Raw genomic sequence first — 24630 nt, forward strand, 5'->3', positions numbered from 1 at the left:
GGGTAGTCAAACTGCAGCCCTCCAGATGTCCATGGACTACAATTCCCAGGAGCTCCCTGCCAGCGTTCGCTGGCAGGGGGCTCCTGGGAATTGTAGTCCATGGACATCTGGAGGGCCGCAGTTTGACTACCCCTGGTCTAGATCCAGGCCATGACGCTGGGCAAGGAGGGGTCAATGCACTCCCCCCACCCCCCACCGGCTGTTTCCCAGATCTGGGCTGCACCTCCTGACAAAATCGGAAGGAGCCCTGGGGCAGGGAAAGAAGAAGAAGCACGCTGGGGTGGGTGGGAGGGTGGGTGGGGTGTACCTGCTTTTTACTCCCCGAAGGAGCCCCAAAGCGGCCTCCCCTCCTTCCCCTTGCGCATCAGCTCAGAACGGCCTCAGCCAACAGCCAAACTATCTCTAGGGAACACCTTACATTGGGGTGGGGCACTGGGGGACCCACGGCTAGCGCCCGCTGCATTCCTGGGCGCACTGAGCTTTTTTACTAGTATAGATGTATCTCTGTCCTGCCTTTCGCATTGCGTCAGGACTGGGCTCCTTTTACGTCACCGTGAAGCCATAGCGGCAGTGAGGGCCACGGGCACCGGGGGGCCTGCCCCTCGGCTGCCTATCCTTGGGGCTTTTTCTCAGCACCTGAAGCTTTTCAATGCGGCCCCCCACAGCCCTCCCCATAAGCAGTGGTGGGGGCAGAATCACAGACAGCTTCAAGAGGGGACTGGGGAAGTACGTGGAGCAGAGGGCCCTCATTGGCTCTCACTGGCCGCATGGTCCAGGGGCCACGCAGTGATGCCGTCTTCTCGGGGCCACAGTGGGAGGGCTTCTGGCCCTGCTGGTGGACTTCCTGGGGGCACCTGGTCTTTGGCCACTCCGTGGCAATGAGGGTTGGACTGGAGGGGCCGTTGGTCTGACCCAACCTGGCTCCTCTTACGTCCTCACCGCAGAGCGTGGGCGACCGCCACTGCAGCACCAGCCCGGCCCGGCGGCACTCGGCGGCGTAGGCTTCCAGGGCCTCACAGAGGCATTCGTCGCTGCTGGCCGTCCCGCAGGCGCACAGGTCGTAGACGCAGGAGGCGAAGAACGGCTCCGGAGGGACGGCGGCGTGGCAGCGCTCGAAGGGCTGCGACTTCAGCACCTTGCAGCGGGCGTTGGCCTCCTTGCGGGCGCGGTAGCCGGTCTCCTTGCAGGGGTCCACGTCCCGCCCGTCCGCACAAGCGCCCCCTTCCGTGGCGTTGTCGCTGGCCACCTGGGCGGGAGAAACCACACGTGGCGGCCGCTGGCGTGGGGGAGGGGAGGCCAGTCCTCCACCACTGAGGGCGTCCGGAGGAGGAGGAGCTGTGGGAAGATCTCGCAGGGCTGCCCGTTTGCAGAGTGAGGGTCTCTGTCTGCCAAAAGCAGCTGGGTCTTGGCAACTGAAATGGGGCCGCCCAGTCCATGGGGCAAGCCCCATACTTTGGTGGGCCAACCCCCCAGAGATACCCTGAGAGCCAGTGCAGGGGTGGCCAAACTGCGGCTGCCCAGATGTCCATGGACTACAATGACCACGAGCCCCTGCCAGCGTGCGCTGGCAGGGGCTCATGGTCATTGTAGTCCATGGACATCTGGGCAGCCGCAGTTTGGCCACCCCAGGTCTAGTGGTTACAACACTGGACCACGATCGGGGAGACCCAGGTTGGAATCTCCACTCTGTTGTGGAAGCCAGTCACTCCCTCTCAGCCTCACCCGCCTCACAGGGTTGTTGTTTAACGACAATGACGGAGAAGGACTTTAAGCCGTTTTGGGATCAAACTGGGGAGGAAGGTGGGGTCGACCCCGGCTCCGTAACCGTTAGATTAACAATTACAAGGTTGTTATTTACCGCTTCTATTCTTTCAACACCCCTGCGAGGGAGGCCAATACTGATATCCCTGGTCGCCTCGCAACGTCCCTGAGCAACGTCCCTGAGCAACGTCCCTCTAACCCAAGGGCCAGAAGGGATGGCCTTGCTGGAGTAACCTTCAGTGCCGTCCTGTGCAGAGTTATGCCCTTCTAATCCCGTTCCCTGCAGTGGGGCCAGAAGGGTGTGACTCAGCTTTGGACGGAACTGTTGCAAAAAGAAGGTGGACAATTCCAGAAATACCACAAGAGAAAGAAAGAATGAATCTGTCCAATGCCTTAATTAAAGATCGAAAGTTTAAGAGTCTCTGTTATCTCTTGCGTTTATTCAGACTTGGACTCTGCCAAAAAAAGAGGTAACAGAGAATCTTAAACTTTCGATCTTTAATTCAGCCATCGGACAGATTCTTTCTTTTGTTGGACGGAACTGCGGGTGGACGGGCAGCTCCCCTGAGATTCGGGACAGATGCTTGGTGGCTCGGCCCCTCCCACGCCGGAGGGCTCTCCATCCCCCTGCTGCAGCGCTAGAGAGGGAAAAGCGGACTCCGGCCTCTTCCTGTCCCCTCCCGGCTGCAGGGAGAGAAGGCTCAGGAGGGCAGCTTCTTGCCCCCCCCCCCCATGCATCACCACTCTTGGCTCCCCCTTTACCTTCCAGCTGTTCCCAAAGGCAGCTTCGGACAAAGTCAGGTGGCCGGACCGCAGCCGCAGGTCATCCTGAGGGTAGCTGTTGAAGTTGCCACAAAGGCCACACAGGTGACCCTTGTAGGTGCCGGGAACGCTGACCTCCAGGTGGGAGCGGCCGTTCCAGAGCACCTGCGGGAGACAGAGGGGAGAGAAAGGGAAATACACCCCGAGTGTTCCCACGCTCCCTCCATGCACTCTGTACCTTCACGCCGATGTTGGTGTTCAGCAGGAGGGTGTGGGCCTTGAGCTCGATGTACAGGTGAGGCTCCTTCAGGAAGGGGAGGCTCACAGTCTGGGCATCCACCTGGGGAGCAGCAAGAAGAGGCTCAGGAGACAGGCACCTTCCCGGCGTGCTTCGGCTTGCGTTCCTGAATTTTGATCCCGTTTGTCTTCCCAGTGGGGACTCAAAATGGCTTAGAACGAAAGGGGGACAGGGGACTGTGGCTGTCTAAATGTCCATGGACTACAATTCCCATGAGCCCCTGTCAGCTCTCGCCACAGGGAAGGGGGCACCGAGGTGCTGTTGGGAGCAAAATGGAAGCTGTTCCGTCCTGAGTCCTTGTGATAACTCTCCCAACTCAGCCTGGTTCTGGGAGCCCACCCAAGCGGCCTTCCCGGCCCTTCCTGCCCTCCTCACCATGACGACCCGGTCCTGCAACAGCCGCACGGTGGTGCTTCCCATCAACACGGTCACTTCCTTGGTCCAGGACACGCCCTGGCGCCCGTGGTCGTCATTGGTCACGTGGATGCTGGGGGGGGCACAAAAAACAGGGGCATGCTGGACAGGGGGGCACAGGAGGGCCAGTTTTGCAAACGGGGTGCAAGTACTGGCCCCTTGCGAACGCTGCCTTTGGACATTCCCAGAGATTCTTTTTTTTTTTTAGGGGGGGGAGCCCTGAGAGTGTGTGTGTGGGGGGGGGGGAGGGGGGTTGGGGAGAGTTTACTGCAAAGCGATCATTTTCTCTACGGAAGTTTGTCTGGCATCTGGAAATCAGTTGTAATTCTCGGAGGTCTCCAGGCTTCACCCGGAGGTTAGAAACGAAGAAAAGGGGAGCGACAATTGCCGTGCAAGAAAGACTTTGAAACAAAGTCTAGATGTGTTTATTCAATTTGTTGAACAGGTTTCCGGACATACAAATAGCTCAAGCGTTGCAAGAACTCACAACAAGCTTCTTTAATAAAGAAAGCGTTTATTGAGAAGTTACTTCATACACCTAAGCTAAGAAAGTCAAATCTGCCTGAGACCACATTTACCTCCCCTTTTCAATAGTGTTCTCCCGCCCAAACCTTGAAGGTTCCCAGGGAAGGGGAAGAGGGGCACCAGGTGCCATAAACCATAGTGTTACTTCTCGCACGTCCTTGGGCATCTCCGGATGAGATAGATGTTATGGTTACAAAAGGCAGACCCAGCCGGCAGGTTCAAAAGACAAATAATTCACAGATCTCCGAGATAACAAGGAGCAACAAAACAGTTTCGATTTCAGGCATGCAAGCATAATAGATGGACCCTGGGTTACAAAGAGGCCCCAATAAAGAAAGGCAAAAGGCAAAGCAAACAAACATGGAGAAACCCATGTCAACTTATGGCAGGAACAGGCACTGATCCTGACAGTTTTGCTTAGTGGCATCGCCTTTCCCAATAGATTTGAACTTACCTTATAGTATTCCTCTGACATTCTTCTTTCAGGATCCCCTCGGCCACTGGCTCCTCACCGTTTCGGAGGTCCAAGTGAAAAGCTTCACCTGGAGGTTGGCAACCCTAGTTCTGGCTCCCAGGTTCGAGAAGAAACAGACCAATAGGGCCACAGGCTCCATCCCCCAAAGCATGGGGCATCCCAGACGGCTCTGAGGTTTCAAGGGAACCCAGGAGGCGTCTTTCCCTTCTCCATCCTAGCCTACGAAGCCCCTTTCTTTCCCCAAGCTGAAGCAAACCCCCAAAGCTCTGGGTTCCAGTCTCACTCCCTAGCCCCCCCTCCCCCCCGCTGCCTGGTCTCCTCCCCAGTCGGAGGCCCACAGTGATGCCACGGGGCCAAGAGGAGCGGAGAGAACGTCGTGCTCACCTGAAATCGACTCCCTCGCAGTCCTGGGCCAGGACGTAGGTGCAGGTGCCTTGGAAGTGGACCATTTTGCCGTCGAAAGTGCGGTAGTGTGGGTCACCGAAAGCCACGCAGGTGGCAGGGCGGGGAACGCAGTGCGGGCAACACACGCCGGGGATCAAGGCTGGGGTCTCATCCTGCCAGGCATTGGGAAGGGACGTGAGCATCAGGGTTGGCTTTCCCACCCATCCTGTATCTCTGGAAGCATCCTGGACAGGACTGCTCTGCTGACCGGCACATGAATGCAGGGAGCTGCTTCCAGCTGAGTCAGACCGACTGAGTCTTGCTTCCTCTGATTGGCAGCTGCTCTCCAGGGTCTCCGGAACCCACAGGTCTCCCCCACCACCTATTCCTTGGTCCATCCTGTCAGGACTTCTGGGTCAGTATCAGTTAATTTTCTTATCACCTTTAAACCTCTGACCTTTCTCATCACATGTTAACTGTCACTGCTGATTCCGGCACACTGGAAATTCATAAGAAGGGACTCGCTCCTAACTGGCTTGCCTCCTTTCTTCCCCCACATAGAGATTCATGACGGAATTCACACCCACCCCAGTCCCTCCCCTTTATCAACTCTCTCCGTAAGAAAGATTCCAGGCTGATCCCCATGTAGCTGGACAAGCGAGCAAAGGATGCTGGTCAAGGAAGGGACATGCAGCAGGTCCCGGGTTCAATTCTCAGCAAGTCCAGTGAAAAAGGACCAGGCAGGGTGATGGGAAAGTCCTCTAACCCAGGGGTAGTCAACCTGTGGTCCTCCAGAGGTCCATGGACTACAATTCTCATGAGCCCCTGCCAGCATTTGCTGGCAGGGGCTCATGGGAATTGTAGTCCATGGACCTCTGGAGGATCACAGGTTGACTACGCCTGCTTCTAACCCACATCCTGGAGAAGAGCTGCCTTGAGAAACCAATGCCCTGATTCAGTCTAAGGCTGGACTTCCATTTTGTTTTGCTACATCAGACAAACACAGGTAAACCCTTGGCCAGGCGTTGAACCTGTGACCTTTTGCAGGCGAAGCACCATCTGCTCAAACTCAATCCTGCAACAACTCCTCATCACTTTCAGCAGGTAGCTGACATCTAGCCATAAGCTGAGCACTTCTCCTTCCTTACAACGTCTGACCCAAAGACAAGAGTGAGACACTATTCCGTGCCTGGACCTTCCCCGGGCCTCGCTTCCCTCTCCCGTCTCAGCACGGCGCCTTCCACTCACCGCGGCACAGGCGACAGGCGGGCATCGCTCACTGCGGCAGTGAACCTCCCCAGAGACGCAGGTGCAGGCCGTGCATTCGTCCACGCGCCACTGCTCGTTGGGCTGGAAGGTGCGGCTCTGGTGGGAGCAGCTGCTGCCCCTGGGATCTGGGAAGGGTCAGAAGGCAGGGGGTGACTCAGGCCCATTCCGCACGAGGATCAATGTTGCAAATTGATCACGGAAAGAAAAAACGCCATTTTAAATAGCGGAATTCGTCATTATGCATACCTGCCTTTGTAGTGGAACCCAGTTGCGTTTCTATCGTTTCCCACAGGTTTCCGTTCTCGGCAAAAATCGCTAGCCAGGAAGCGATATTTGCTGAGCTTTGTCCCGCCCCTGGCCGTTAATCAAACGAGCAGCCAATGGGCGGCCGTTATCATGCTCCCGAAAATCCCCTTTCCCCTTAAGGCAGGTAAAAAAAAAAAACACGTTGCAACGAATATGCCTTGTTTCGTTGCAACAGAGAGACCCATCTAGCTAGCAGGTGGCATGTGAGCTGCCGTTTTATCGTTGCCACGCTCCTCCGAGTGAACCCCCCCTCCGGTGCACAAGCGCGATTTTCGGCTGAAAATAAAGGGAACCAGCAAACAGGGCTGTTTGGTGCTTGGTGACTTAAAACAGTTCTGTGGAGGGACTGCAGCTGGAGAAGCCTCGCTGGGTGAATGAAGGCTCGCCGGTTCGTTGCTCTCCGCTCGCTCCAAGAAAAAAAAAATGGCGATCGCTTCGCTGGAAGATCAGAGGAGAGAACCAGGGGCAGGGACTTTGCTGAAACTGCAACAATGGGAACGCACTCCGCTAGTGTTGCAGATTGGTTGCAAGAGTGTAGCGCTTTCCAGAGGGTGAATCCACTTTTTGGGATTTCCCTGGAAGCGCTACAACGAAGCGCTTTTTGCGGATCGGAGTGTGGCAGATTGTGTACGGCGTTATGCATAACTGCATTCTAGTAGCGATTACAGTTTGCCATACTCCTGCTACAATGAATCTGTGCGGAATGGGCCTCAGAGATGGCAAGCTGGACCTTCCGAACAGGGGAATGGCTGGGCCAAGCGGGGAAAACCTGATGGGAGTGAGTGACTGGACATGGAGGGGGGGGGAGCACTACTTCCCTCAACTTTATCTCGGGGTTCTAAGGCATCATACAGTTTCTTCCCTGTTTATTTAGATGATTTTTCCTCCTTTTGCAAATTTAGCTGCAGGGAATGCTTTATCAAGGAGGAAACAGCCTGGGGAAAGGAGTGGAGAAATTTAACTCTTCCCTTTGTTGCCATTTTCTCTCCTGAAAATCCAGCCCTTAGGGACAAATATGGGACCCTATAAATTTTCCCTAGAGGGAGGGTCAACAGTAGCTAGGGGAGGGGTCCTTTTCCTGTGAGGAGCAGAACAGAAGGAGGAGAGAGGCTCTTAATCAAAGACACAAGCACAATCCCCAGGTCTAGGAAACGAAAGGCACTTTGCTCAAGCTCATGGCTGTTTTGCAGCACCTCATCCACATCCTGTTGCTTACCACTGAGGCTGCTGAACTGAGTGTCGTTCTGGAGGCCTCCCTTCGAAAAGGACGTGGGCAAAATGGAGAGGGGGCAGAGGAGAGAGGCTGAGGGGCCTGGGAATGTTCAGCCTGGAGAAGAGGAGGCTGAGAGGGGACAGGGTGGCTCTCTTGAAGTAATTGAACGGTTGCCACTTGGAGGAGGGCAGGGAAAGGTTCCTGTTGGCAGCAGTGGAGAGGACCAGGAGCACACAGACCATGGAAAACTATACTAACAATAAGGAAAGTTCAAACCATCTTGGATGTGGTTCTTTCATCCCATGGCAGAACGAGCTGCCAGCAGAGACCTGGGCCCTTTCTGAAGGGCGTATAAACGGGGCCCTTCCACCAGGCTGAGGCCGAAACGAGCAAGCAGAACAACAAATTGGGGCCACCTTCCCTCTCCCTACCAAGGGAAACATTAGATTTTTAAAAACTGAGTGACCAGCAGATTCATGCCTGGGAGCGCTGCTCTGGTTAGTAGAATTACTGGCCTTTGAAGAAGAAGAAGAAGAGTTGGTTCTTATATGCCGCTTTTCCCTACCCAAAGGAGTCTCAAAGCGGCTTACATTCTCCTTCCCTTCCTCTCCCCACAACAGACACCCTGTGGGGTGGGTGAGGCTGAGAGAGCCCTGAGATTACTGAAGAAGAAGAAGAGTTGGTTCTTATATGCCACTTTTCTCTACCCAAAGGAGTCTCAAAGCGGCTTACAGTCACCTTCCCTTTCCTCTCCCCACAACAGACCCCCTGTGAGGGAGGGGAGGCTGAGAAAGCCCTGATATCACTGCCCGGTCAGAACAGCTTTATCAGTGCCGTGGCGAGCCCAAGGTCACCCAGCTGGTTGCATGTGGGGGAGCACAGAATCGAACCCAGCATGCCAGATTAGAAGTCCGCACTCCTTACCACTACACCAAACTGGCTCTCTTTGAATTGTTTTCAACTGTGCAGCACACCTCTGACGTAAGCCAAGACAAGCCTGCTGGGCAGGGAGGTGGATCCCCAAAAATCCACCAAATAATGAATAAATAAAATAAACAAGTCCCTTAAACAAAAGGCCAGGATGCTCCCAAGCATGGAGCTTCCAGAGTCTTATTCATCGTGACCGTCAGAGCTCCAAAAGGCAGGGCCATGAACGACCTTCTCGTTCTCATTGTGAGTCATTTGACCGGCTCCACTACGGGGTCTTGGCTCCTACCTTGGCACTGGGCACAGCAGCGTCCTGGCGTCTGCACTTCCACCTGCCCGTCAGGGCACACCACTGGCACGCATTCCTGGATGCGGCACTCTATGTGCCCCAACTGAGACAAAGAGAGAAATGTCAGAACTGGGCTGTGCATCAACAGAACCAGAGGGGCATAGCCAGGCCTGCCCCTCTCCTTGCTTCCTTCCCCTCCTACCTGACATCCCCCAGATCACAAAAAAGAGATTTGTACAGGCACCCCGGCACCCCATGATTTCATCTTTTGCCCAGTGGGGCTTCCCTTCGCTGCATAAATTACAAATGCGAAGCAAACTCAGGGAAATTCCAGAGATTTGGGGGTGGAGCCTGTGGAGTTTGGGGGAGGGGCCTCAGCAGCCATTTAATTTATGGTCTCAGCAGCCCTTGTCTCCAAGTGAAGTGATCTCTGTCATCTGGGAAACAGATTTGTAAAGTGTCCCCCGGGGAAAGGCATTTAAATATTCTGCTGTAATTCCACTGAGGCCAGGGCCTAGTCTGCACACACAGGATAATGCACTTTCAATGTGCTTTGGCAGCTGGGTTTTCCTGTGCAGATCGGGAAAATCTACTTCTAAAGCACATGGAAACTGCATTATCCATTGGGTGCAGACTAGGCCCAGGGTGCGGAAGACGGAAGGGGATAACTAACAATCAAGAACTAGAGAAAATGTTATGACCAACCGCCCCCCCCCCCCTGTGAATTGGAGCCCTGAGGCCCTGGATGGGGGGTGGGTGGGGGGTAAGAGATGGGAAGGGTCTTTTACCTCTTGTCACCAGATTACGTGGTTAACTGTGTTTTATGGTTTTTAATGTTATACTGTTGTTGTTTTTTTTACTTTTCAATTGTAAGCTTCTGCAAGCTGATTCCCGAGAGCGGCAGGTAAAAAAATCCAATAAACAAACAAACAAACGTCCTTTTACTTGAAAATTAGGCCTGGGTTCTAATGCTGCCCAAAGGCAGGGATGATCTTTCCGCCTCAGTTGTTCCTTCTGTAAAAGGAGCCCCAGAAGCCTTGCTAAGAGAGAGGTGCTCGGAGAAAGGTATGATCCTACAGACCGGGGACTGTGACCTGTTTGGCATTTCAAGAGGGCGTGGTGAGCGCCACCCCAAAGGAGGCAGAACCAAATCCCAAAATGGCTGCCTGTGAAGGCGGAGCCAAACGGAAGACCTCCCGAAAAAAAAAAGGAACGCCTGGAGGGGGAGTGGAAGTCTGTACTGACTAAGGAAAGCCCAAGAGCTGGACAGCTCCCTTGACCCTCCAGTGGGAAACCTTTTTCTTTGAATGTGGGCAGCCAATAGCAAGCCCTGCCTTGCCGTAGCCCCGCCCATTTCCCCCGAGAAGCTCATGGGCACCATCGGAAATAGTAGCAGTTCCCATGGCTCCCAGGGGCACCGTGTTAGGGAACCCTGTTACAGACCCCCCCTGCTTTAGGATGCTTAGGGCTGATCCTGCGTTGACTGGGGGTTGGACTAGATGGCCTCGATGGCCCCTTCCAACTCTATGATTCTATGGTTCTATGGTTCTTCCACTTGCTCAGTTCCAGGAGAATGTTCTCCTTCCAGCTTGGGGATTGGGGTGGGGTGGGGGCTTGTGAGGCATCCCTGCCGGGTCTTACGCTGCACGAGCAGGTGACGCAGCCATCAGCACTGTCCCTCCAGGTCTCTCCGTCTGACACGCGCCGTCCCTCGACTTTGATCACACATTCTGCGGGAAGGAACGTGGAAGCTGGATCAACAGCAGCCCTACAGGCTCTTAAGCTTGCAGTCTTAAGCCCATCAGGCAGAAATCCCACTTGGCCCCATTCACTTATCCAAAAGGACTTCGTGGGCACCAAAGAAAGGGGTCAGGAGGTGACCCGGCGCCCAGGGGCCCTACGCTGAGGGCCCCTCCGATGTATAGCTGCCAGGTCCCCCACAGGTAAGGGATCGGCCTACTGGGAGCTGGGAGAGCCAGCCTGGTGTCGTGGTTAAGATCGGCAGTCTCCAATCTGGAGAACTGGGTTTGACTTCCCACACCTTCAGCCGGGTGACCTTGGACCGGTCCCAGTTCTCTCAGAGCTCTCTCAGCCTCACCTCCCTCGCAGGGTGTTTGTTGTGGGGAGAGGTGTCAGGTTGACAGACTGAAAACAATCACTTCTCTGGAAGAAAGCGTTTATTTTCCAAGCAGATCGATACCTTAGACCAGGGGTAGTCAAAACTGCGGCCCTCCAGATGTCCATGGACTACAATTCCCAGGAGCCCCTGCCAGCATTTGCTGGCAGGGGCTCCTGGGAATTGTAGTCCATGGACATCTGGAGGGCCGCAGTTTGACTACTCCTGCCTTAGACTGGCCCAAACTGGCTTTTACCCCGAATTTTCCCCGCTCAAAGATGTTCCCACTCCCATTGAGGGTGCCCCCTCCCAAGTCCAGGTGCCATCTGGCCAAGCAGCCAAGATGACCACCCAAACCTCCCTGACCTTGGTTCCACTAGCTACAGCTACTACACAGGTAAGGCTGCCTGGAAAGGTTGCAAAGGAGAACAAAGCACTTCAGAAAAGTCCACAGAAGGCCAAAGCAGACATGCCGGTTATACAGAATCCAAGGTGGACACACCCAGGTTCACAAATATCCTCCCGAATCAGAGTGTTGCCCTAACATACACAGGTACATGGCTGACATATCAGGTGCTCCTCCCTCATTCGGGGGGGGGGGGTAATTGTCCAGATGATCCAGAGCACTGGGGGTGGGTCTGGCATCCCTCCTCCTCTGCATGGCCATGGAGGCTGGGGAAGACCCTTCTGCACCAGAGACCCTGGAAACACGCTGCTGGAGAAGAGTTGCTTTTTATACCCTTGCTTTTCTGCACCCGAAGGAGTCTCAAAGCAGCTGACAATGGTGCTCCCTTCTTCTCCCCAAAACAGGCACCCTGGGGGTTAGGTGGGGCTGAGAGAACTGCTCTGTGAGAACTGATCTATCAGAGCTGTGACAAGCCCAAGGTCACCCAGCTTGCTGCATGTGGAGGAACGGGGAATCAAGCCCGGCTCTCCAGTTTAGAAGCCGCTGCACCATGCTGGCTCAGATCAGCAGAGCTCGAACTGGATGCAGAATGCAGTTCACAGAGGAATACAGGACAGCGGTCGGAGGGGGGGGGCAGGATACGTCACCGTCACAAATGGGGCAGCAGGAGCCATGCGGGGTGAACTGCTCAGTGGTGGGGCAACTCAGAGGTGGGCATCCTTGGTGCACACAAACCCACGTCAGATCCTGCAAGGAAGCAGACAGATGCAGGTTGGAAAAGTCTCGGAAGAGGGTGGGGAAGGGGGTGTCTGTGTGTGTCTGTGTGCTTGGGGGGGGGTCATGCCTGTGGGATTTCCCTCTTCAGTTCAACAGTTCTGCTTGCAGAGGCTGGTGCGTGTGAATGCACCGTCTGAACTTGAAAAGGGAGACATGATAGCTGAAATTCTCAGGGAAGAACATTTGGGCAACGGAACAAGAGGGACGGCAGAGAGGCAGGACTCTAGTAACCGGTGGCCGAACACATTAGTGCGCCGTATATGGGCACATCACTTGCTAAATGTTGAACAAATAAAAAAATGAATGAACCCACCCATCCGGGAAACCCAGGTCATCAAGAAACCCCAGGGTTTCACAAACTCCTATTTGAGAAAGCCTGAACTCATCCAAGGCCGTGCCTGGGTCTGGACAAGGAAGGCGAGGGGAAGGAGATGGGGCGTTTGAGCAGAGCTAAGAAGGCACCCCCTTGCAGGGCGGGCTCAAGCGAGGGCGGCAGGGGAGGGTGGAGTCTCTCACCTTGCACTGGCAGGTGTAGCAGGGCTCCTCAGTGGCGTGGACCTCGTTGCCCACCAGGCCGGGGGTACAGTTGCTCAGCGCCTCTGCAAGAGCAGGTGGGCACCGTCAGTGAGAAGAGCAGCAAGCCCATTTCCCATGGAGAGAGCCCTCGGCTGAAATGCTCAGAGCTCCAAGCAACACAACAGCCCTGCGAGGGTGCACAAGCTTCACTCTCGAAAGCCTGAAAAACTCTCAGGTGCGATGGGACTCAAATCTGGATTCTCCACTGCTGGAATCTTTTGGCACAGTCAGCAGAAACCAAGGAAGGGTCTGATTCAGCACCCTTTTTGTTCTTTTTCAGGGGGTTTGAGACCCCTCACGGGCTCCAGAATACAGGGGCTGGGCCAGATCCACGGTGCTAAATCTCTCTGCGCCCCAAAACTTCTAACGGGGAGCATTTTCTACTAGAGATTACAAACCACCAAGTTAAAAAAAAAGTTGTCACTCCATGTGGGGGTTGTAAATCCATGGAGTTGTCAGTCCATGGAGTGACAAGCAAGGCAGTTCCTGGGGCTTGTGTACGTCTGGGGAGGGGGTCTCCGTTGAGCTCCCCCTGACACCTGCTGGGTGAGGGGGTCTACTCACGAGCGCAGCTGGGGCAGCAGTGTCCCGGTCCAGGGGGCTGGATCTGGTCCCGGGGGCAGTCAACCAGGCTGGGGCATTGTTTCTGGTAGCACTGCAGATGCTGTTCCCCATCTGACATCATCTGAGGAGGAAAACACAGAAGGGGGTGGCCAGGGTGCAACCTAGGGATGCCAACCTCCAGGCAGGGCCTGGAGACCTCCTGGAATTACAGCCGACCTCCAGACTGCAGGGATCATTCCCCCTCTGGGAAAATGGCCTTATACCCTGCCCAGGTCCTTCCCCTTTCCCAAGCCTTCCCCTCCTCCCCAAATATCCAGGGATTTTCCAGGCTGGGGTTGGCAACCATGAGTCCTGCCACGGTTGACTGCTCCAGGACCACAGTGAGTGGTGGGGTGCAGGCACCAGGACAGGGTTGACCAGAATGCCCAGCCCCCCCCAGCTAAAACCTGCTTCCCTTCCCCGTTGCATGTTCCTGAGCCCCCCCTTTGAGGATGTCTGCTCAGCACCCATTTCTTGGCCTCGAGGGGGGAGGAGAAGCTATTGGGGCCCCAAATCCAGCCACTGGTTTTGGCGATATGCATCTGGCATCCATCAAGAGCTGTGGTACACCTGCAAAGGAGCTTACTCACGAGGAACCGCTAGACTCAAGCCCAGGGGGGCCATGGCCACCCACTAGAGTTGGGGCATCTGTGCTTTGGGGAATTTGGCTCTCTGGAGATTTTATTGGCCTCTACGAAGCCTCTGGGTTCAAGTCCAGCTGTCCGACTGCAGACTAACCAGGGTTGCCACCTCCCGGTTGGGGCTTTGCGGGTGGAGCCGGGAGTGGGCGGAGAGGGACCTCAGTGGAGCCGGATGCTGCGGAGACACCCTCCCAAGCAGCCCCTTTCTCCAGGGGAACGGATCTCTGTCGCCTGGAGATGAGCTGTAAAACCCGGGCATCTCCAGGCCCCCCCTGGGGACTGGCATCCCCAACACAGCCGTTCTCTGAACCCATGCTGGTGTTTGTGTGTGTGTGTGGCCAGAAGAACCACATTCTTGGCCCTCCCAGGACTCGCTGCAGGAAAGGGGGTCCGGGGCGAGAAACGAAACTCTCCCGGGGGAGGCGCTGCAGCGCCCGGCAGGGGAAACCGAAAGCTCGCCTCGGCCAAGCCGTGCTGACAAGGGCGGCTTTGTTCGACGCAGTTTTCCCCGTGGGCCGCCCCGCCGGTTTTGGACAAGACGGAAAGGGGCACCCAAGGGCAGGGACGCGCCCGGTTGCCAACCTCCAGGCGCCGCATTCGCCCGCGGGAGAGGATTCGCCCGTGTGAACAGTGGCCCCTCGTGGCCAAAGCGGGAGCTGCAGGCCGCGCCTTCGTCCCGCAAATCAAATTTGGGACTGGTGGGAATCGGGCTTGGAAGTTAATGAGGTTATGAAACGTAATCCTTGTGATTATGCATCGACACTGGAACATCCCCTGCGTGTTATGCAAACTGCCCTGAGATCAGGGGAGGGCGGTATAAGGATGGGAGGAAGGCAATTGGAAGTGGACAGAGATGGAGGGATGGAAGGAAGGAAAAGGAAGGGAGGGAAGGAGGAAGGAAAGGAAGGAAGGAAGGAGGAAGGAAAGGAAGGAAGGAAGGAAGGAAGGAAGGAAGGAAGGAAAGGAAGGAAGGAAAGGAAGGAAGGAAGGAAGGAAGGAGGAAGGAAAGGAAGGAAGGAAGGAAGGAAGGAAGGAAGGAAGGAAGGAAGGAAGGAAGGAAAAGAGATGAAAGGAAGGAAGGAGGAAGGAAGGAAGGAAGGAAGGAAGGAAAAGAGATGAAAGGAAGGAAGGAGGAAGGAAGGAAGGAAGGAAGGAGGAAGGAAGGAAGGAAGGAAGGAGAATAGGACTCAGGGTGGAAGGAAGGAAGGAAGGAAGGAAGGAAAAGAGATGAAAGGAAGGAAGGAGGAAGGAAGGAAGGAATGAAGGAGGAGGGAAGGAAGGAAGGAAGGAAAAGAGATGAAAGGAAGGAAGGAGGAAGGAAGGAAGGAGGAAGGAAGGAAGGAAGGAAGGAAGGAAGGAAGGAAGGAGGAAGGAAGAATAGGACAGGGTGGAAGGAAGGAAGGAAGGAAGGAAGAATAGGACAGGGTGGAAGGAAGGAAGGAAGGAAGGAAGGAAGGAAGGGAGGAAAAGAGATGAAAGGAAGGAAGGAAGGAAGGAAGGAGGAAGGAAGGAAGGAAGGAAGAATAGGACAGGGTGGAAGGAAGGAAGGAAGGAAGGAAGAATAGGACAGGGTGGAAGGAAGGAAGGAAGGAAGGAAGGAAGGAAGAATAGGACAGGGTGGAAGGAAGGGAGGAAGGAAGGAGGAAGGAAGGAAGGAAGGAAGGAAGGAAAAGAGATGAAAGGAAGGAAGGAAGGAAGGAAGGAGGAAGGAAGGAAGGAAGGAAGAATAGGACAGGGTGGAAGGAAGGAAGGAAGGAAGGAGGAAGGAAGGAAGGAAGGAAGGGAGGAAAAGAGATGAAAGGAAGGAAGGAGGAAGGAAGGAAGGAGAATAGGACTCAGGGTGGAAGGAAGGAAGGAAGGAAGGAAGGAAGGAAGGAAGGAAGGAAGGAAGGAAAAGAGATGAAAGGAAGGAAGGAGGAAGGAAGGAAGGAAGGAAGGAGGAAGGAAGGAAGGAAGGAAGGAAGGAAGGAGGAAGGAAGGAAGGAAGGAAGGAAGGAGGAAGGAAGGAAGGAAGGAAGGAAGAATAGGACAGGGTGGAAGGAAGGAAGGAAGGAAGGAAGGAAGGAAAAGAGATGAAAGGAAGGAAGGAGGAAGGAAGGAAGGAGAATAGGACTCAGGGTGGAAGGAAGGAAGGAAGGAAGGAAGGAAAAGAGATGAAAGGAAGGAGGAAGGAAGGAAGGAAGGAAGGAGAATAGGACTCAGGGTGGAAGGAAGGAAGGAAGGAAGGAAGGAAGGAAGGAAGGAAGGAAGGAAGGAAGGAAGGAAAAGAGATGAAAGGAAGGAAGGAGGAAGGAAGGAAGGAAGGAAGGAAGGAGGAAGGAAGAATAGGACAGGGTGGAAGGAAGGAAGGAAGGAAGGAAAAGAGGTGAGAGGGAGGGAGGTGGGAAGGGAGGAAATAATTACTCTCAGCTTTCCACAGCTGGTCTGCATCGGTCCATTAGTCTCTGATCTTGACATTTTTATTTCCTTTACTATATCCCCCCCCCTCCCTGAGAGTTGAACCCAAGATAACTTTATAAACTTAGCTTGTTATTCCTGTGAGGCTCCATTATCCAGTGAACTAATCCACAGCCCAGCCCTCTGGCTGCACAGGGTTGGGGAATTCCTTATTTTATCTCATTTTATCAATCGGAAAAGATCAAATCTTCAGGCGGGGGGCAAATCACGGCTGTTGGGGCGAGCGAGAGAAGCATCACGGCTTCCCCGGATTATCCAGGAATTCCCCAGCCCCATTCCCATTTCATCGTGTCCGGCACAGTGTGTGTGCACACAAAAGCTTACACCTTGAATGGAAGGTTGCTGGCCTTAAAAGGAGCTCCTGGACTCGAGCTTTGTCCGTCTGATCTCCGGACACGAGTGGGAATGGCCCCACCGAGGTCCCTCCCCTCCCCTAACCCCCCCCATCTTTCTCAGAAACGCCCCCCCCCCCAGTCTCCAGGGATCTCCCCACTGGAGAGGGCAACCCTAGTCAGATGGCCTCAGGGTGCCCCAGAGAGCCTCCAGGGAGCGGAGGCCTCACCTCACAGGTGCAGATCTCACAAGGGTCTTCTCCCGGCTGGAAGGTCTCCCCGGGCCCGTAGATCTGGCCGTCGTAGCTGCAGTCTGGGAGGGCAGAGGGCAAGACGGAGAGGAAGGTTTGGGTCAGGGCTGGCATCAAGGGAGTGGCAGGGAGTTCCGGCCTAACTCTGAGCCTTGAAGGAAGGTTGAGAGAGGGGAAACTGAGGCACGAACAGACAAAGGGGCTGCTTGGGGTGGAATCAGCGGCAGGAGGGGCAATCAGGGCCCCGATCCATAGACAGGGGTGGAGGTAAGGAGGCAGAGGGTGAGAGGGAGGGCAGGGAGGGGTCAGCCGGGGCATGGCTATTGGGGGGTCTTTCTTACCTGCCCAGGCACCTCTTGGGGGGAGGAAGGAATTTCCCTCCAGGCCAGATTGGCTCAGGGATGGTGGGGGATTTTGGCCTTCCTCTAGCAGGGGTTGGGGGAGGGATAGTGGGGGGAAGGGGTAGCCATGCATTACCTGCCCTGTGCTGGGGGGTTGGACTAGATGCCCTTGGTGGTCCCCCCTTCCATCTCAATGTTTCTAGGTAAAATCTCCGGACATTTTGATAAGCCTGGAGAGATGTTTCTGTTTTTAATCTCATTTTATCAATCAGACCCTTCGGAAAAGATCCCATCTTCAGGCGGGGGAGGGGGGCAAATCACAGCTGCGAACGGAGAGAAGCATCACGGCTTCCCCGGATTATCCAGGAATTCCCCAACCCAAAGCTGGCAACCCAGATTTCATTCTCCCCACCTCCTCGTGCGGACCCCAGATGGCTAAATCCATGATGACAATGAGGAAACATTATCCCACTTGCCAAAAATGAGGACGATGAAGCCAAGCCAGGTGGCCCCTCCTGGCCCCCAGCTCCCCCCCTTGTCCTGCTTCTTCCAAACCCGCATGCATCTCCCCTCCCCCCGTGCCACTTCTCATGCCCCTCTCCCCAGGACTCTGCCCCACACCTGCGCATAGCGGGCAGCACTCCCCAGGGACGTCGATCTGGTTGACGCAGGAGGTGATGCAGACGATCTCAGCGCAGGAGGCCACGCCGTCCAGGCACATGCAGGCCATGCACGGCACGGAGGAGGAGAGCCAGTGGCTGCCGTCCACGTGTTCTCGGCCCTCGTAGGTGCAGCCTGCGGGAGGAGAGGGCCACAGGCACACGTGGGACACAATCCCCCTTGGCAGCTCTTCCAAGGACCTCCAAGGATCGAAATGCACCGGATCCAGAAGCGTAAACCATAGAGCGTGGCTCTCCAGAGGTCCATGGACTACTATTCCCATGAACCCCTGCTGAACCTTTGGAGAGCCACAGTTTGGCCACCCACCATAGAGGATCTTTCGAGGGTTAAGGCTGGCTGCTCTGGCCAAGGGGCCTTGGGCTAAGGACAGGATGCGACCCTGGCTCAGGGGCAGGCAGAAGGACCCAGGTTCAGTCCCTGGCAGCATCTCCAGCTGAAAGGCCCAGGCAGGAGGGGATGGGAAAGACCAGAAGCGCCTTCCTCTCATGCTCAATGGCCTGGGACCAGCAAAGAACCCCCTCTTCCGGCAAGAAAATGGCCTTCTGTGGGAGTCCCTTTTCTGAGCCCTGCTCCAGGTAGACTCACTTCCAAAATTAGCAGGGCCTTTTTGGTGGGGGCATCTCAACTGTGGGACTTTTAAAATGGCTGAGCTCAGTTCTAACATGTGGAGGCTGATTTCTAGTCCAGCCCCCTGCACTATGCGGGACACTCACAACCCTATCGGGCATGTGAGTGTCCTAATGGGTCCTGCATAGTGCAGGGGGCTGGACTAGATGACCCAGGAGGTCCCTTCCAACTCTGTTTAAAAATCTCCAAAGATGGAGTACCCACCACCTCTCGAGGAAGCCAGTTCCACTGAGAAACCGCTCTGACTGTCAGGAACTTCTTCCGGAGGTTGAGACGGAATTTAGAATAATAGAATCACAGAGTTGGAAGGGACCCCCTGCACTGTACAGGACACGCACAACCCTATCACACATCCACTGTCACCTGCCACCCCCTTGAACTTTCCCAGAATCATCCACTCCGTCAGATGGCTACCCAGCCTCTGCTTTAAAATCTCCAATGATGGAGAAACCCACCCGCTCCCAAGGAAGCCTGTTTTCCTACTCTTATGATGGTCAGTTCCTAGTCTGAGGAAGGGTGCTTGCACTCAAAACCTCCCGCCCTGAATAAATCTTTGTTGGTCTTCAAGGTGCCTGACTGGACTCTGGTTTTATTGTGCTACTTCAGAGCAACACAACTACCCTTTTGAATCTTTATGTTAGGTTAGTCTTGATGTATCGTTTGTGCTGCTTAAAGCGAAGGCCTGGGGTGGTTGGGAGACGGGCTGGAAAAGGCTTTGGGACATAAAGCGTGAGATGAACCAGCGGGAGGCTACCTTTGCAGCGGGGACAACACACCCCGGGCTCCGTCACCGGGTGGGAGCAGCTTGTCGGGGGACACCGGATCATATCACAGAGGACGTTTCCATCCTGCAGAGGGGAAGGAGAGGGGGGTCCGCTTAGCCTCCTGGTCTCCTGTCCCCTTCCCATGACTCGCTCCAGGGGGCCTTTCCAGGTCCCCAGAACTGGCCCCTGGCTGGCTGGCTGCTTGGTAGCGCAGGGACATGACACTTCCGCGGTATAATGGCCAGGCTGTGACATCTCAAAGAGCCTCCCTAAAGAGGAAGGGGGGAGAGGGACCACTGCCCCCCCCCCAGGACTGTTAAAGAGCCCCTCTGGGGTGGAAGCATGCCCCTTGTAGCTGCACACGCGGGCAGGGAGGAGGCTCACCTGGCACCTGCATCGGAGGCAGGACTCGGGGCTAAAGGCCTGTCCGTTGGTGTAGAGCTCTCCTTCGAAGAGGCAGTCCTGGCACAGCGGGCAGCATTGCCCTGTGCCCACAGCCGGGTGGGAGCAGAGCAGGTCTTCGCAGGGCATGGGCTCGCAGGAGGGTTTGCCGGTCTGGAAAGGAAGCAGAGAAGGGATAGTTGGGCATGTCTGGTCTCTTGGGGCAGGAAAGACCAGAGTGTTGGCTGAAGTATAAGTTGGGCTTGTTTTGGGAAGACCCAGGTTCAAATCCACACTCTGCCACCGAAGATGACAACCTCATAGGGTTGTCGTGAGAATAAATGGAGAAAGGGAGAATGTTGTGAGCCACTTTAGATCCCAACAGGGGCGGAGAGGAGGGTCTAAATGCAGGAAACACAATGGCATGACCTGACCGCTGGGACTGGCCCCCTCCTTCGTTATTGCTTTATTTTATGTTTGTTAAATGTTTTTAATTTTAAAAACAAGATCCCAACATAAAGGGGACACCGAAAAGGAAGGCCTACATAGAAAATCATATAGATACAGGGGTAGTCAAACTGCGGCCCTCCAGATGTCCATGGACTACAATTCCCAGAAGCTCCTGCCAGCATTCACTGGCAGGGGCTCCTGGGAATTGTAGTCCATGGACATCTGGAGGGCCGCAGTTTGACTACCCCTGGATCAAAATCAAGGAGAGAAGAAGAAGAGAATTTTCTCCCCAAGGGCCCCCTTCATATAATCCTCAAAATATCGTCTGCTACCCAATACAGTATTTTGTACTTTAGATCGGGCTTTTCTCAACCAGGGATCTGTGAAACCTTGGGGTTTCTTGATGGACCTGGAAAGGTTTCCAAAATGGGTCTAAAATAAGTTTTTATATATTTTTAAAATTTGATAAACATCAGGCGATAGAACCATATATGGTCATGCTGACCCACCCACCCCCTTCCCCAAACGGCCAATGAGGGGCCTGGAGTAAATAAAGTAATAAATAATAAATAATGCCCTTTCAATTGCACGCATGTTGTATTATGCCCTTCCCACGCACTTTAGAAGTAGATTTTCCTCTGGTGCCAAAAAGCACATAGGAAGCGCCTTCTCCAGCGCTTGGTGGGTTTGCACTGGAGTGCACGGAAAGTGAATTTTGGGTGGAGGGATCACTTGGGCATGAAACTGGGGTCACCGGGGGCGGGCAGGTAGTTGTGAGCTCCTGCACTATGCAGGGGGTTGGACTAGATGACCCTGGAGGCCCCTCCCAACTATAGGATTCTGTGATTCTATGAAGGGAAAGTGCAGCATCCGGCCCAGGATAAACCAGCAATGAGTGAGGCAGAGAGCAAGATGCTATAACTTGGGCCACGAAGCCAGCATGGGAGGAAGGGGCAGGATCTTACCACGCAGGAGCACTGCTGACAGGGGTCCAGGGAGGAGAGCCACTGGGCACCTTCGGGGTAGTCCTGGCCTGCATGTTGGCACACTAAGGGGGTGTGTGGGAGGGGAGGGGGGAGAGAAGAATCAGGATGACAGCAAGCGTCCACTCCCTCCCCCACCTTGATTTTGGCTACACCTCAAGTTGCCAGACTCCAGGGGAGGTCTGCAGCTCTCCTTGGGTAACACCTGATTTCTAGACTGCAGCTGTCGTTTCCCCTGGAGAAAATGGCTGTTTTTTTTGGGGACGACGACTCTGAGGCATCCCTGTTAAGTCCTCCCCTGCCCCCCCTTCATCACAGTCTCCGCACTCCCCACCCCTGGACCAGGAAGAACGTCCGGACGGCCCTTGGAAGTGAGGCTGGCATGCTGGGGCTCTTTTTTAGGCAAAACTCTTATGATTTGAGCCCTTTTTTAACCATAGAATTTTCCCCACAGCAAGAGCATCGCCCCCAACATCCTGACCTCACTTTTTAGGGTCTGGGCAGGTGCAGGCCAAGGAGCTCCTGGAGAGGACGGACCCCCTCCCCCACTGGGGCGTGGCTGCCCTGGGAGCCCCCTCTCCAAGGGACGGACCAGGAGGATCTGTTTCCCTGGAGGAGCTTTGCAAGGTGCCCTCTTTGGCATTATATTTCACTGAACCTCACTGAACCCCCCCCCCCCAAATCTCCAGGTATTTCTCAAGCTGGACTTGGCAACCATAGTGAGGGTGCATCTGCGGGGGCGACAATCTGGCTTTTGGGCAAAACTCTACGGTAGAATTTCCTTCAAACCATAGAGTTTTGCCCTCAAGCCAGAGTGTCACTCCTCCCGTGTGCCCACATTTCTTCCAGGTGATGCGAGCACCTTGTCTTAAAACGTGGAATTACTCCGTGGGATCTCCATCTCCCTAGAGAAGCCGGTGCTGCATTCACCTGGGCACTCCGGGCAGCACTGGCTGGGCCTGTGGATGGGGCTGGGGCACCGCGCTGGCGGACAGGCGAGAGGGGCGCAGGCCACGTTGCCGTGCAGGCAGGTGCAGCGCTGGCAGGGCTCCAGGGGTGGGGCAAAGGTTTCTCGGTCGGGGTGCCTCTGGCCCTTGTAGAGGCAGCCGTCGCAGGAGGGGCAGCAGGCCGGGGCGGCGGGGGGCACGGGGTGGGTGCACTGCTGCGGGCAGGGCTGTGGTTGGCACGTCACCATTTCCGCCTGTGGAGAGAGGGGAGACAGGAGCCCGGTCAAAGCGGCTGGCGCTGGTTTCCGACTAGACGGGGAGATGGTCAAGCCCATTTGGTTGTGGGATTTGGGCCCAGGTAGTCTGGGTTGTCAGAGGCCCCAGTATGGTGTCCTGGGGGGTCATAGCACCTGCCGACCCCTTTCCCGGCCTCTGGTTTTAGAAAACAGGCGGGGCCAGGTGGGCTTTCCCCCAGCAAGGCTTCTAATTGGCCATGGGACCGACTGTGCACAGCTTTAAAAACACTACTTTAGCAGTGGCTGGCCCCACAGCACAAGGACCTTCACGGTGCGGCTGAAGGGAAGTTGTGGCAGCGGCCATTTTGTGGCTGGCTCCGCCTCCAACGGCAGCCATTTTGTGGCGGGTTGTGCCTCCTGCTGCAGCCATTTTGTGCTTGCGTCCACCATGCAGCAGCAGAATGTTCAAGGTGCCTGCAAGCTCAGAAAGGCCGGGGGACCCCACCCACCACCCTGGCCTTCCCTTCCCTTGCCCTCCCCATAGGGGTTCTTCAGCCTGCCCCACTCATTTCCACACCCGACTGACCAGGCATTTGCAGATCTGGCAAGCGTCTTGGAGCAAAGAGAAGATTTCGCCGCTCTGGTAGAGACTCCCCTGGAAGAGGCAGCCCCCCGTGCATTTGGGGCAGCATTCCCCAAGTACAGTGACTGGGTTCTGGCAAGGGGTGGGCGGGCACGGGGTGGGCAAGCATGTCACGGTGCCAGCCTGTGGAGGAGGGACAGTGGCTGAGATCCATTTATTCGCAGCATTTCAATCCTTAGGTGTTCAAGGAAGCAAAGAAGCAACTTTCAAGTTGAAAAGTGAAAAAATAATGTTAAAAAAATTAACTCTCCAGCATAAAAGGAAAAATCAGTGGGAACACAAAAGCAGCATAAACAGCACAGATATTTTTTGCCCTCTTTGCAACAAAATGCACAAAACCCTTTCAGTGCTAATGCAAGGTTTTAAAGCAGCATAAAGGATCAAGCTGCAATGGAAATCAGTGGATAAGGCCTCCCTGAAATGCAATGAGTGATCGAAATGCAAGAACTTGTTTCCCATATGAGTCTGACCATAATCATGTAGTAATGGGGAGGAAAGGGAAGGCGACTGGAAGCCGCTTTGAGCCTCCTTCGGGTAGGGAAAAACGGCATATAAGAACCAACTCTTCTTCTTCTGATGATGATGAAGCAACCCCCCCTGCTGGCAACTCTTACAAAAAATGAGGCACAGTGTGACATCACTTCCAGGGAAATACCAGGAAGTGATGTCATGTCGCTCTAAGAATTGCCGCAAGCTCCCACAGCATTGAGTGACTCCTAGGTGTGATGTCGCTTCCAAACAGGGGTTAAGGAAGTAGCGTCCTACTTTTTAGATTAGCTGTTTCATTTCAATGTATCTTTGGACTGCACTTGGAAACCAGAGGCAGTAAATACGTTGTTGTTGTTAGGTGTGAAGTCGTGTCCAACCCATCGCGACCCCATGGACAATGATCCTCCAGGCCTTCCTGTCCTCTACCATTCCCCGGAGTCCATTTAAGTTTGCACCTACTGCTTCAGTGACTCCATCCAGCCACCTCATTCTCTGTCGTCCCCTTCTTCTTTTGCCCTCGATCGCTCCCAGCATTAGGCTCTTCTCCAGGGAGTCCTTCCTTCTCATGAGGTGGCCAAAGTATTTGAGTTTCATCTTCAGGATCTGGCCTTCTAAGGAGCAGGCAGGGCTGATCTCCTCTAGGACTGACCGGTTTGTTCGCCTTGCAGTCCAAGGGACTCGCAAGAGTCTTCTCCAGCACCAGAGTTCACCCTGTCAACTAAAGTGCGTCTAGCCAAGGCTATGGTCTTCCCAGTGGCAATGTATGGCTGTGAAAGTTGGACCATAAGGAAGGCCGAGCATCAAAGAATTGAGGCTTTTGAACTCTGAACTCTGCAGTAAATATATCTTTTAACATTTGGTTTTCAACTTCTCTCAGGCGGGAGCTGCCCTCCCTCCCCAGACCCCTTCCTTACCAAGCAGGAGCACTGCCGGCAGGCGTCCCGGGGGTCAAGGAAGCGCTCTCCGTCTCCGCAGTCTCGGCCGTGGAAGATGCAGCTGCCACACGTGGGGCACCCACAGGCGTCTCGTGAAGGGTGAGAGCAGGGTGGCACGGGGCACAGGCGGGCGCCACAGGAGACCTCTCCTCTCTGCGGAGACAGGAGCAGAGGAGACAAACAGGGTGGTCAGGAAGGGCTGAGGCCCCGGGTCCCTTGTGGAGCTCAGAGCCCTGGAATGGAGACGGCGGCCTCATGCTCCTCTCCACAGAACAAAGTCTGAGTCCACGGGGGGGGGGGGGGGTCGGGGGTCAAGGTTAAGAGTGGCAGCTTCTAATCTGGCAAGCTGGGCTTGATTCCCTGTTCCTCTA

General features: G+C 55.0%; 1 protein-coding gene across 2 annotated transcripts in view; it reads right to left on the minus strand.

Annotated features, from left to right (window-relative positions):
• The window catches only part of KCP (kielin cysteine rich BMP regulator), a 67334-nt gene that overhangs the window by 1003 nt on the left and 41701 nt on the right, over positions 1-24630 (minus strand). The window contains exons 32-50 of one of the 2 annotated variants that reach the window (XM_077340439.1): positions 24239-24412; positions 22779-22958; positions 21940-22210; positions 20992-21074; positions 19580-19750; positions 19186-19279; positions 17745-17918; positions 16762-16844; positions 13063-13183; positions 12439-12521; positions 11793-11892; positions 10265-10353; positions 8624-8726; positions 5868-6013; positions 4620-4792; positions 3197-3308; positions 2762-2863; positions 2524-2688; positions 940-1246 (exon numbers count right to left, since the gene is read on the minus strand). In XM_077340439.1, coding sequence (XP_077196554.1) covers positions 940-1246; positions 2524-2688; positions 2762-2863; positions 3197-3308; positions 4620-4792; positions 5868-6013; positions 8624-8726; positions 10265-10353; positions 11793-11892; positions 12439-12521; positions 13063-13183; positions 16762-16844; positions 17745-17918; positions 19186-19279; positions 19580-19750; positions 20992-21074; positions 21940-22210; positions 22779-22958; positions 24239-24412 — 2731 coding nt within the window. The remainder of the gene's footprint in view (positions 1-939; positions 1247-2523; positions 2689-2761; positions 2864-3196; positions 3309-4619; positions 4793-5867; positions 6014-8623; positions 8727-10264; positions 10354-11792; positions 11893-12438; positions 12522-13062; positions 13184-16761; positions 16845-17744; positions 17919-19185; positions 19280-19579; positions 19751-20991; positions 21075-21939; positions 22211-22778; positions 22959-24238; positions 24413-24630) is intronic. The other variant, XM_077340440.1, reaches the window with a different exon arrangement.

This window comes from Paroedura picta, chromosome 5 (assembly GCF_049243985.1).
Source record: "Paroedura picta isolate Pp20150507F chromosome 5, Ppicta_v3.0, whole genome shotgun sequence".
In the NCBI taxonomy this organism is placed as follows: domain Eukaryota; kingdom Metazoa; phylum Chordata; class Lepidosauria; order Squamata; family Gekkonidae; genus Paroedura; species Paroedura picta.